We start from the raw sequence: 14,195 nt of genomic DNA on the forward strand, positions 1-14,195 counted from the left end.
GCTAACTCCTTCACTACCACAAACATTAATAACAGTATTAATGTTGTTCTCATAGCTGTCATAAGAACATTCATAGTCATCCATATTTTGTACAACGTTTACCCTCTTTTGAGTTGATTTGCAAAATTTCCTAAAATGACCTTTCTTACTACATTTAGAACAAGTTTTATTAATAGCTGGACACGTTTTGGAGTTAGCCAAATGTCCTGGACTTCCGCACCTATAACAAAGAAATAGAGTACTTCTCCTTTCAATCCTCACATTTTTAAATTTCCATTCCTCCTCTTCCAATACTTCAACATAAGCCACAAACTTCCCAATCCATGGGAGGTTCCCCAGCATTCGATAAAGGATAAAGGAAGGAGGTGGAACAATTCCAGACATGGTGAGAAGAAATAAATAGTGATGGATAAATACCAAAGAAAGTGCTTGTAAATAAGAATGTCTAATATGACACGCGGTGTGCGTGTCACCGAAGAAGAAAAAACAAGCATTGACATAGCCAATAGGTCTCGCTTTTGGGACCTTATAAGTATTTAGTTATGCAACTGTTGCATGGCTAAACACTTATAAGGTCCCAAAAGCGAAACCTATTGGCTATGCCAAGGCTTGTTTTTTTTCTACACCGGCCAGGAATTTATATTTTATAAAGTGGTACAGGTTGGGCATAAATCAATTTACCACCGCAGATTTCTCTACCAGGATAGTGGAGAAATCAGAAGCAGTAAATGCCACTCACGGGATGGAAAGTAGGTGCTAGCCTTGAAAGTTCGGGAATGCAGATGAAAAGGGGACGGGATCACTCCAAGATCTGCTGTGAGCGTAGCGAAAGGGCTTTATCCACAGAGTAAAATGTTTTCCAACCAAAGTTGTGCATTTGCACAGGAGGATCCACTTTTCCCTGTGCAGTTCTCCTGTATGCGAAACACGGCACAGGTTTCCAGATACACTTCTGGTGATGTTTGTGAATTTCAAAAACCCTACAAGTATGCTCGAGCGGAGATCTAAATCTTTGCCTGTGCTTCTATGCTTCAATTTTTGAATAGGGCATATAATTTCTAAGCAAAGAAAGATAATGTAGAGGCCGCGGAAAAAGTAGGTTTTTGTGGTTTCACAGCGTTACAGCAGATACAGCCATACATTATGCCATCAGTATTCTCTTAGTGCCTTCTAAAATTACTATTGCATCCTAGTACCTACCTAATCTGTGCATGTTTTTGTTACGTTACTGGGCTTTTTACTGATTGTGATTTTTTTTGTGTTGTCTATAGTTAGTTAATGGAGATTTCTTAAGAGGCCAGTTCAGTAATAGCTCATGTTAATGTGAAAACACAGCGAGTTTGATCTTGGCTGTGCTCACTCTGCAGGAATAGGAATACTGAAAGACTCAGCCATTTTACTTTGGGTTGGGTGGTTGGTTAGCCACCGCTTGACCTATGGAGTATTGTGTGCCAGGTAAAAAGGTATGACGTAGTGCTGTGTGAATCGATTTATGATATGTTTATCTTAGTTTACTTAACTGGTTCTAGGATAGGCTGTAATGGTGCAGGAACAGTGCTGTTGAGTTTGCAGCAAGGGGCTCTCTGTAAGGCTTTCCTGCTAGAGTGAAAGGATGTCAGGAAGTTTGTCCTGCTTGTTATGTTTGAGAAAGGCGAATTGTAAGTGTAATAGGAAGAAGGGTGGTGTGTCTATGAAAAGGCAAACACCGCAGCTCCTACAAACATTCCACTATCTATTCGTGAGGCTGGACGAATAATTAACACTGTACTAGTAAGGGAGAGGAAGGAGGTGGCCCTTAAATCATTTCTAGCAGCATAATTGTTAAATTTCAGAAAATCTACATTTTTAAAAGCATAAATATTTTACTGTCAGCTTCACAAAGGTTTTCTCTTAAACAACATACTGTTTTCTTTTCCAAAAACAAGGCTCACACACTAACACTGACCTGCCTTACAATGAGGAGGAATTAACAGTTCAGGTGTATACATGTTGGAGCAAATTAGACCATACAGCCAAGAAGAACTCGTGCTCCTAGGCCTTAACTTAAATATTGATGCATTCAGGTTAGCCTTTTGGTAATTCCCATACAATGCACCATCACCACACCAAGAAATCGATACCTCACACACTAGATATCCGAGTACGACCTCAAAGAAAGAGATTGCTTCAGTATTACATAAAGTTTTCCATTGTTGCAAAAACGGAGTAAACAGATTATGCACCTGTGTTGCTACTTGAGAATAGACAACATAATAAGCAGCATTTTCCAATAAGATTTTTACAGCAGAGCAAAAACATGTTTTACACACATCAGACAAAGTGATTTCAAACTATTATGCCTTGGTGAAATTTCAGTTAACCGGATGTAATTTGCATAGATTTGGGAATTTCTTCTTATAATTGTTATATTGTCATGTGAAATTCCATGTTGCACAATTACTCCGCATTTGTGGCAAAATTATCGTTTTTGATCCTATTTTCAGAGCAAAATGTGTCCAATGAAAAGAAAAAATAAACAAGCATTGACGCGGTGCCGTGAAAATAACACTGCCGCGCTGCCCGTGAAAGTGATCGCGGACGCAATCAAGCGGCCGCGAAAGTGAAAGTGATCGTGGTCGCGATCAAGCACGGCAGAGGTACACATGGCGGCTGCGCGCGTGCACGCTCGCGTGCACGCAGGCTTTAGGCCACAGGCAGCACTTGGAAAACCTGCATACAAAATGTCTCGGCCAGACCAGCGCATGCGCTGGATCAGGCGAGACCAAAAAGTACCTTAAAGACATGCGGTGTACGTATCACTGAAGATTAGGAATCCTTGAAATGCATGGTGAATACGTTGCCATGGAAACTGGAAACAAATTGATGTTGTTTCAATGAAAATCTTCTTGCGAAATTGGCAAACAAATTAATGAAACTGTTTCGATGAAAATCCTTTGAAGAGAAGAAATCAAAATGGCCGCCAAAGATGTCAAAAACGTGAAATAATGCGCAACGTTTGATCCGTAAAACTGCGTGGAGGTTCCTAGGTGTTGCTAAGACGCTAAGAAAATCCACATAGTGGTTGCTGGGCAGCAGAGCGTTTATGCGTTGCTAGGACCCACCAGACGAAGAAATGGAACCACAGATCGCAAATTGAAGGATGTACCCAACAACTGGCGGAGCCAGTTAGGACAAGCAGGAATCCTTTAAATCAGCAAAAGACTCATACAAAGTGTGTGTGGGACAAAGTACAGACACAGCAGACATTGCAGCAACGTAGAGTAGAGAAGAAAGCGAGGAGGAGAAATAAAAATAATGGCAAAATTGGCGAATGAGGAATAAGAGTTGAAATAAAGAATGCCAAATAAAACATTGCACAAAGCTCCAATCTGTAATAAGAGCAGCTCAGAGTGGTTGTCTTGGAAAATCCAGACGAAGAAAATTTCAAAAATTAAAATCCGCGGAGGAGCCAAGATGGCGACCGGGATGGCAGCGTAGACTCCCGGCTCCGTGAACCTCCGCATCCCGCACGGATATCCTGCACGAGATCCTCAACCTGTGCTACGCGGTCGTGTTTCTGAAGGAGAGTGGCACCCGACTGTGTGACTCCGAGGTTTCCGGCTGCGGTATCGCCGGAGAAACGAGCATTTGAACTTTGCGGCCTGTGCGGCCCTGGAGCCGGGACCTCAAGTGGACGCCGTGGCCGGGTGGCAGTTCAACAACAGCGGCCTGTTGTGACTGGGCGGAGGCGGTCCACCGGAGCGGTGCCAAACTCGGCCTACATTTCGTCGTGGTCGTTTCTACTGTCAAGTGTAGCGGTCCGAGTGCATGCCCGTGGGTGCAATTCTCAGATCCTCCGGTGGCTGCCCCTGCCTTTGATGGTGAGCTGCCCGGCTGCCGCCGTATCCTGCCCTGATCATGGCGGGCCGCCCCCGGCTTTTTACGGGAGCGGGTCCGTAGTGGGGACGACTGTTGCCCGTGACCACGCAACGGATAACTTTTCGCCTGCCCCCGGAACCCGGTCACCAGCGACGTGGCCATCGAGACGCTTGTCCCAGGGTCCCGGCCACGGTGAGGGTCGGGCATACTTGGCGGCCATCTTGTTGCGATGAAGCCTACCATCCTGTCCGCTGGGTCGCAGCGGGCTTGTGAGAGTGCGACTTTTGGGAGTGTGGCGGCGCGATCGCAGAGAGCTGTGCTGGGGTACGGCGACCTCCTCGAGGCCCTTGGTGCTCTTCACTCCTCCTTGATTCATGGTGTCGGGGTCTTGGGGAGTAAGCTCGACGGTGTGGCGTCGGCGTTGGGGCAATGGCGACCCGCCTGTCCGCACGTACATAGGGACTACCCACACTGCGCACAGGAGGACACTTTGGCGGCCACCCCTGAGGTTAGTGCACGGCTGGACACTCAGGTCAGTATGCTACAGTGTGTTCGTCCAGCTGAGGGCCTGATCTGTCCCGGAGGCATTGGACCTGAGTGGGGTGGGGTAGCCTCGTCCCGTGCGTGCCCTCCTGCGACCCAGGGACAACTCCAGCAACTATTGTCTGCTTTGGCTGCTTCTGCCTTCCTGGACCTTGAGTGCAGTGCATATCCTGGGGCAGCACTGGGAGGCCTGTTTCTCCACGCTGCGGACTGTGTTTATGCTCAGAGACTTCCACCCCACCTGTGTGCGTCGCTTCTCGGACGTTTTTGGACAATCCTCTACCTTGGAACGTCGGATATGGTGCTGGGTCGAGGGGTAGGCATGGGCAGAATTCCAAAGAGTGGTCAGGGATAAGGCTGATCCTTCAGGGGTGGTCATCTAGTGGACGGGCGGGCTCAGGGGTTGCGTGCTCTCCTGGTATAGCTAACAGCATAATAGGTGCATAGTGCTCCCCATCTTTCTTTGAGAAGATCGCTTTTGTGCTGTTTATTGTTCACTTTGGGGGAAACTTACCGTGCGGGAGGGAGAAGCCGGGGGTATGTTTTGAAGGCCCTCCTCCAGTTTATTAATACTTTCTCCACCCCCCCCGTCTGGTGGGGTTCTTTTCCTACTTCTTTTTCCCTCTTCTCCTATATTTCGGGTCTGGTTCCAGGGCGACAGGCACACTGCTGGGGGGGGGGGCCGTACTCATTTGCAGAGGTGCAGGGTGGGGGGTTGGGGGAGGGGATTCTTTCGTCTTTTATCTCTTTTTCCATGGCCTCCTTTTTCTTCTCTGATTCTTTTTGTTTTTCTTTTTCTGGGATCAGTGTGATACACCTCCTTTGCTATGACTCGTTGCCGCCCCATGTGTACCACAATTTCCGGGGTGCTCTCCGGGAGTTCTGGCGGGGGACTGCAGGCACAACTGCTTATGATACTCTTCCTCATCCTGATGTTCTTGTGTTTGCGCCATTGACCTAATAGATTGCTGTAAATCGTTTACGTCTATTACTCTGCATACCTGTACTTGCTGTTTGAAAATTGTCTGGCACCTGATCCTTCTGCCTTGTTTCATTATAAAACGAAAACCTTTTTCTCCTGGTGCCCTACCTACGCTGTTCACAGTATTAGCATCACGATTCTGCTCCCCGATGTGCTGCCTGTGTTTATACTTGCCTGTTTTTGCTCTGATTGCTTAGCGGCCGGCCCGGGGGGTTGTAGGCCCATACTTGTTCTCTATTGAACTGTCAATAAAGGTTTTCAAAAAAAAAAAAAAAATTAAAATCCGCAAAATGTAGCAAGCAGTAACTCTGCAACACAACGTAGCAGCAGGAAATCCGTTCCCGGTCGTCGCCAATGTAGGAAAGAGGATGCGGAGGCAGGATGATTTCATGTAGCGTGTTTAATCAGGAAACACGTCTACCCAGTATCCAGGTCCAGTACACAATGTACATCAAGCGTTCTCTGCCCACAACCCTCCAACCACCATTTCAAAAGATAACAGCTCGTGCATAAGACGCTAGACAGACACGAGCCATGACACGCAGTGACATGTTCGTGTCTGTCATGCACCGCGAGAAATACAACAGTGGACCCAACAATTACCATGGACACCAGCAACTGAGAATAAACTATAAAGAAAAATAGAATGCTACATAGCATTAAAATTACCAATGATGGGTTACCACAATCAATACGAGATTGAATACTGCAATATATCCTGAAGGTCCATCCATGCGAGGGCATTAGCAGACACCAGGGCTTACATGTTCTTGGATTTGGTTGCTGTGTGCGTTCTATTGTAGTTGGTGTACAAACTACAATGATAACAATAATTCCTATGGATTAATTTCAATATACTTAAGAATAAATTTCACAACAGCCTTAAACACTATTTAAGTGCCCACATAGCTTATGGGGGTCTACAAAACTCATAACAGCTTGTAAAGAAAGCACCTGGATATTACATCATGGTCAACAAGTGGGGTTATGCAAATAAAAGCACTGTTCACATCATTTACAGGTGATATAATTAAACTGTAGCTCAATGCACAGTAAAAAAGGGCCCAAAATGAACAGTGGTGTACAACGACTTTCACATTAATAATAAGAGATTGCATGTTGGTTTGAAGTAACAAAAGGTAAACATAAAGGTAACAGTAAAATCAGCTGTCCAGTCATCAAAGAATGGACATGGGCACTGTATCACATTGAAAGGAATCTGTAGCAATCAATACACTTCATATACATTTTGTTGGTGGCCCCATTTACAAACATCACATGCAAAACTAGTTATCTAACAATTAGCCAACAACTGCTAGGTCACTGGTCTAAAGATGGTAGTTTAATACAGTGACAGTCGGGGATATCTTAAGAGAACCTCAAAGTCTGCTATTTGTTACTGAAACTCCATTAAGAAACCGACACCTTACGGTTTACGTACCATACCAAGCAAATTAAATACAAAATAACCAAGACATCTTGTGCCAAGTATCTGTCCCAAACGTGTCCCAGGAAGATGTGCCAACACATTGACCTATGCAAAAACAACAATTGATGGACAGAATGCAGAACAATGTCATTCATTCACCCCAGTACAGAGATCTGGGCCTAAATCCATTGTTTTGTTGCTCACCATGCCATTCCAGTTTGGACCCAGCCATATACCAACCAGTCTTGACCCTGTGCCCAATGGGAACAGTCCAGCCCGAACTGCCAGGCTCCCTGGACTGGAAACAAGCATCCTAGGACCGGTTTCGGGGTTTCACCCCTCATCAGCCAGGATAGCTTGACTCCGGTGGCATGGAGAGCACGGGACCCACGTCTGGGCATACCCGTCCCACTCGGGATGACAAATGCAAAAAGAACTATTGATGGACAGAATGGAGAACAATGTCATACATTCACCCCAGTACAGAGATCTTGGCCTAAATCCATTGTTTTTTTGCTCACCATGCCATTCCAGTTTGGACCCAGCCATATGCAAATCAGTTTTGACCTATGGCCTTGAGGTTCTCAAGTCTCATAGTGTGTGTGATAGAATGTTTGCTTGGACTTCCACTCAGGACAGCAGCATTAAAAGCACCGATGCATGTCCCCTGAGCTTTCTAAATGTTTGTTTTAGCCACCTCTACCACTCTCTTTGTAACCACATATGTTAGACAGTGGGCAAATAACAAGCATAAACACATTCCAGGAAGGGTTTTACAAGCTCCTTAAGAGCTACTGCAGAGCAACATATCAGATTTTAAATGAGTGTTTTAGACTTCACTTCCATGGGAGAACTTATTGCTTGCTTAATATCAGTCACTTTGTCACCTGTGTTCACACAATGTCAAACTCTCTTTGCTGCAATGGAGAGATATTAGTCAGAGGAAATACCAATAGTCTTTTTTTTTTAGTAAACAGAGTTGCAAAAGCATAACAAAAAGACATAAATATCCCTTTGTGTCTTTGTATGCTTTTGTAGTGGGGGCAGCAATACCCTTAGAAATCTGATCATACAGCCCAACTGACCCTCTTCAGTAGGACAGAATTGATTTCAAACTGATATATTAATAACTTTGTTATGAGTTTTCTTTTTTCTAATTAAAAATCCATTGTGTCACATGCTGCAAGGCATCTTTTTCTGGACAATGGGGTCTCTATTACGACCATATTCAATTGACTCCTTTCGACCATGGAATCTGAATAAGAATTCTGGCTTCAGCATATAACCAAAAACTGTGTAACTGCGGGCAATTCTTGGTATCTCCTTATACCCTCTATTATAAATGTGGGAAATGTAAAACACATACATAATATACAATATGCTGTTAAACACTATTTAAATCACATACTGCTATTCTCACACATTCTTTTTAGGTCTCAGCTACAGATAGCTTTAGCTTTCCGTAAGTAGACCTATGGTTTCTATACATAAGATGTATTTAGAGTGGACTCTGGGTCAGTCCCTTGCTCATGTCTGGAGCCTTGCTATCAATCTCTGTTAATTTCCTTTTCTACTGCATTGTTGAGGGGACTCTTTTTTTTTTTTTTTCTTCTACACTTCATTAGATTGCATATGTTTCCTTCCTCTCTAGCCTATTTTTCCGGACTCCCTGCAACGTCCCATTTATTCCCTCCCACTCCCTGATGCTCCCCATACCTCTCTCCATACTAAATGTATTTACTAATTATTTTATCCAAGGGATTGACAGCTGCAAAGCGCTGCTCTACCTCTTGCATTCTTTTTGGCACGCGAGGCACCCTGTGCATCTGTGGCTATCTTGGAATAGGTTTTCTTTAGTACAAAGAAGATTGAAATATTGGCAGCCATGCATGTGCAAGAGTGCAATTGGCAAAAAGCAGTAGTATAGCCAATTTCTTGGCCTTTTAGTGCCAAGATCTACTGGCTTTAATTGCTTGTTTTGAAACCAGGTAGAACTTTACCAAACATAATTAATATTCCTACATAAAGTTTGAGATTTCCCTGCTGAGACAGCTTAAATGTTTATGGCAGAAACAGGACTGAGGTTGTTTCAATAGAGCTGGGTATTTGTGATAAGCGAGGTGATAAAATACAGCCAAATCTTCAAGGTATGGCTAATTTACCACTAATTAAGTAAGATAGAACAGTTTTACTATAGTTCTAGTCCCTTGTTGTATCTTTCTTTTGAAGCAAAGATTGTAAAAACAATGCCCATCTACTAACAAGTCACAGGTTGGCTATCCTTGACATGGCCCTCCTGACTAAACACCCTAGCTACTATCGCCTATCTTTCTCGGACCTTGATTAGCCATCCTACCATCCTGGTAGACGTCAGGCCAAGGGAGCTGCTTCGAGAGCACGATAGGCTGTGATGACCCAACACTGTCTCATGGCACCATTGTTCTCTATGCCACCTGCAGAGTGAAACTGATTTGTTTGTTTTTGACAGGGTTAATTTGCTTTCCTGTCCGAAACTGATCTTCCCTCACTTTTCAGCAATCGCACACAATCTGTGGGTTCTCGAACAGAACTTTTTCAGGTCTGGCTAGACCGTGCGGCTGTCGCCGACCTAAAGTGATCAATAAAAGAAGAGCTTTCAAAAGTGAAACTGAGAAAGGAGTTTACACTCCACCAACTGTTGGTTTTCTTGAGTACAGCATTTGATTAGGCAGAAGCTGTTTGGTTCCACAGAAAAAGAGAGCATGTATAGCACTTTCGCCTTGCGGCTAAGCTTACGATCAATACAGTAGGGCTCTTTGGGCGGGCAACAGACTTAAAGCAATCACAAAATTGACAGGTTTCCGGAAATGGGACCTGCTGGGCATCTCACAGCTGAAAGACGTACTATATCGAGGGAAAATGGTGACTTTCTCATACCTCCAGACTGAGTATGCTATGTCTAAATCCCAATATTATAAATATTTACAACTGCTACACGCGTGGCGGGCACAACATATTGACACGACAGAAATTCCGGAGTATGCACCATTAGAGGGTCGCCTCCTGATGGGAGAGATAGGAGATAAGGCAGTCTCCTGGACATATAGGACCATCATCCATAACAAACCAGACTCCCTACAGAAGTTGAAGGCCAAGTGGGAACTGGATGTGGGAGAAATAGAGGATCTGGACTGGGAAATGGCACTGATGCATCCTCGTGAGGTGGCCATTAAATCGCGACTACGATTGATCCAATTCAAGTATTTACACAGGGCATATTACGATAGGGCACGTCTACACAGAATAGGGAGAGCGGAGGAACCCAACTGCCTGCGCTGCCGTGTGCCGGAGGGTACCTTCTTCCACACGATTTGGGAATGTTCCCAGATTCAGAGGTACTGGGTGAATCAGTTAGAGGAGCTAGGGGCCATTCTGGAGGGGGCGATCCCCTTGAACCCGCAGTTAGTTCTGCTGGGAATTCAAATTGAGGTTGATCTTGCTAGGACAAAAGTATTGCTACTCCAGCTTGGATTGGTGGTGGCAAAGCGTGACCTGGCCAGGCATGGGGGGGCGGTGCTATGCCCATCACTGACTGACTGGAAGAGAAGCATGGACATGTATTTGCTGGGAGAGAAAACGACTTATCAGGCAAGGGGCTGTCCCCAAAAAGTTCTGGAGAATATGGAAGCCGTGGCTTTAACACTATAGACTCATGCCTAATGAATCCCAGTGAGGTACTGAGACGAGTTGGACAGAGGGTTGGGAGGGGCGGACCAGACGGGGACCAATGGGACATGCTAATGTCGTCCTACTGTATAAAGAACTTGATGCTCTGGTATTGACGTTGAAATGTCTTCACATTCCTGCTGAGAACTGTTACTGTAATGCAAGTATGAAAAATGTTGATATATATATATCTTTTAAAATACAGTAGGGCTCAGACGGTTTCATTGGAAAGACAGTCACCCACGCACTCATCACCAGCAGGCTGGACTACGGAAATGCAGTCTACGCCAGCATCAATAAATCTCTACTACACAAGCTCCAGACAATACAGAACACCGCTGACAGACTCGTCCTCGTGGTCCCTCGACACAAATACATCAGCCAACACCTACGCAAACTCCACTGGCTCCCGTCGAGAAAAGAATCACTTTCAAGATACTGACCTATGCCTACACAACACTGGACCCCAATACCTCAATGAAATAATCACCCTCCACGTACCCAAATGAAGCCTCCGCTCCTCCAACCTCCTCCTCGCCGAAACCCTGCGAAGCCTCAAAGCCAGAGCAGAGGGAAGATCCTTCTCTTACATCGCGGCCAATACCTTGAACGAGCTCCCCACCGACATCAGACTTGCCCCCTCACAACACCTTCAGGAAAACCCTGAAGACCCGGCTATTCGACTGAAACGGAGCTGCTGATCCCCATCCCCCAGTACCTTGAGACCCTCACGGGTGAGTAGTGCGCTTTAATAAAAAAACTGATTGATTGATTGAGTGGCGAACCAATAATCAGTCTATTGGGCTAATTTATTTATTATTAAAAGTTTTGATACAGGCAATAAGCAAAATATATTTATTGTGAAAAGCATATGCTAAAGTCAATAAGCATTGAAGGCTGGATTTTTTTTACTCTAATATTAAAGCCTGCAGAAAAGTATTTACTTACATGGGACACCATAGATTACTATAGTACACAATGGTCTTGACGTTGGTTAGACCCTCAGGAAAACGGTTATGATAGAAGATCAGCACTCCAATAGTCATTACAGGCCCTCTTATATGATACCATTTCACTTTGCTACATGCAATTAGCTATACATTTGTAATGTTATGACTGTACGTCTGATGGGTGCATTGTGAGAAAACTTTTATGCAGTACAGCTTGACTTGGTTATGGTCACAACACGGTGATAAAGAATACAGGTAGACAGTGGTTACTCTCGGGCCAACATGGGATGTATTCGCAAGCTGATACTGCCGAGTAATTGTCACACCATTGAGCACAACTTCAACAGCAGAAACCCCCTGGAGTTTGTGCCTCCTAAGTTTATAACATACAAGGTGTCAGTGTAAAGATCTAAAAAAAAAAAAAAAAGTATAAGACCAAGGGTTGCTACGCCGTTCCATGGTGCGAGGACACCGTATGTGCAGTCCTGTGATTTCATTTAAAAACAAAATGCATTCCAGGTTAAGTTTAGCTTCATTTGAACCAATGTGACCAACACGCACGACGATAAAACATAAAAAAGTGCAGGACTAGAAATATCGGGTCCTGATAACATTCAACAATGTGAGAACCATCATTAGTACTTTGAATACTATTGGACGAGTGAGTAGAGTGTAATGAAATCACCATTACGACACGAAGTGGGCTATTTGAACTAACAATATAATAACAATGGATATTTAAATGAAAAAGGAACTGTGTTTTTTCGTTTCTAGTGAATAGTACGTGCAAGCAAATTAGAGCAGACACAACAGAGGCTGACATTGAGACTGATTGTAAAGCCATCACTCCTTACCACTTCACCACCGGTCTCCAACTCCACGTAGTCTGCAGCTGCTAAGATGCTATCCCTCTGAAGACTTGTGCAAGAGCTGTGTGCATCTTCGTCTTCTGGGACTCCGGACAGCTCCCCTTCCATGACTGTCTCCTGGGTTTCGGTTGGAGATTGGCTTCCGCACTCTGCTCGCACTGCTATAAGCAGCGCCTGCTGCTGCAGCGTGAAATCGCAAGAGTTGCTTACATCACGTGACAGGAAAATCACATGACAGCGACCGTCATTTGTCTACCCAACGCATGCGCACAGTCGCGGTGCTCGCGAAGCGCGCCTTCTTTCAGATTCTGCAAGGAGCACGACCTTCAAGAATTGTATATAAATACAACGCATACACAGTTCGGAACGGTTGACACCTGCCTGAAGTTGCCTCTGCTTCAATAGCATTTCAATGGGAAATACACGTATCCCCCTGGTTTCTTCTTTAAAGTCTCACGCTTTTCTCTTCTAAAATGTTGGCATGTGATGGAGCAGGTTTTCGCAAAAAGAAACCTCCTCGGATTAACACCCCCATAATACATACATGCCAACATTTTAGGATAGGGACGTGGGAGATTTGAAAAAAAAAAATCAGGAGAATGAAAATTCCCCATTGACTTCTAACGTAGAAAATGCAATTTCAGGCTTGAAAAATCGGCAGTCTCCTGCCTGAATCGGGTCTGGAGTCAAGCTATCCTGGCTGATGACGGCTGATAGCCAGAAACCGGTCCTAGGATGCTTGATTCCGGTCCAGGGAAGACATGGCTTGGCAGTTCGGGCTGGACTGTTCCCATGAGGCACAGGGTCAAGACTGATTTGCATATGGCCATGTCTGAACGGGGTGGTGTAGTGGGCATAAGAACAATGGATTTAACCCAGATCTCTTGACTGGGGGAGAATGTCTGCATTGTCAGCATTCCGTCCATCATTTGTTTGTTGTAACGCTTTTCGCCCTAAGTGCGATGGGTATTCCCAGACGTGGGACCCGTGCTCACTACGCCACTGGAGTCAAGCTATCCTGGCTGATGACGGCTGATAGCCAGAAACCGGTCCTAGGATGCTTGATTCCAGTCCAGGGAAGACATGGCTTGGCAGTTCGGGCTGGACTGTTCCCATGAGGCACAGGGTCAAGACTGATTTGCATATGGCCATGTCTGAACTGGGGTGGTGTAGTGGGCAAAAGAACGATGGATTTAACCCAGATCTCTTGACTGGGGGAGAATGTCTGCATTGTCAGCATTCCGTCCATCATTTGTTTGTTGTAACGCTTTTCGCCCTAAGTGGGATGGGTATTCCCAGACGTGCTCACTACGCCACTGGAGTCAAGCTATCCTGGCTGATGACGACTGATAGCCAGAAACCGGTCCTAGGATGCTTGATTCCGGTCCAGGGAAGACATGGCTTGGCAGTTCGGGCTGGACTGTTCCCATGAGGCACAGGGTCAAGACTGATTTGCATATGGCCATGTCTGAACTGGGGTGGTGTAGTGGGCACAAGAACGATGGATTTAACCCAGATCTCTTGACTGGGGGAGAATGTCTGCATTGTCAGCATTCCGTCCATCATTTGTTTGTTGTAACGCTTTTCGCCCTAAGTGGGATGGGTATTCCCAGACGTGGGACCCGTGCTCACTACGCCACTGGAGTCAAGCTATCCTGGCTGATGACGGCTGATAGCCAGAAACCAGTCCTAGGATGCTTGATTCCGGTCCAGGGAAGACATGGCTTGGCAGTTCGGGCTGGACTGTTCCCATGAGGCACAGGGTCAAGACTGATTTGCATATGGCCATGTCTGAACTGGGGTGGTGTAGTGGGCAAAAGAACGATGGATTTAACCCAGATCTCTTGACTGGGGGAGAA

The 14,195-nt window shown here is 45.3% G+C and overlaps 1 protein-coding gene across 1 annotated transcript in view; it reads right to left on the reverse strand.

The window, feature by feature from the left end:
* The window catches only part of VPS8 (VPS8 subunit of CORVET complex), a 1,789,524-nt gene extending 1,776,974 nt beyond the window's left edge, over window positions 1–12,550 (reverse strand). Inside the window, exon 1 of the mRNA XM_085648738.1 lies at window positions 12,322–12,550. Within this exon, the coding sequence (XP_085504864.1) occupies window positions 12,322–12,444 (123 nt within the window). The 5' untranslated portion in view covers window positions 12,445–12,550. The remainder of the gene's footprint in view (window positions 1–12,321) is intronic.
* Between the last annotated feature and the right edge of the window lie 1,645 nt (window positions 12,551–14,195).

The sequence above is a fragment of the Triturus cristatus genome, chromosome 3_2, assembly GCF_964204655.1.
Source record: "Triturus cristatus chromosome 3_2, aTriCri1.1, whole genome shotgun sequence".
NCBI lineage: Eukaryota > Metazoa > Chordata > Amphibia > Caudata > Salamandridae > Triturus > Triturus cristatus.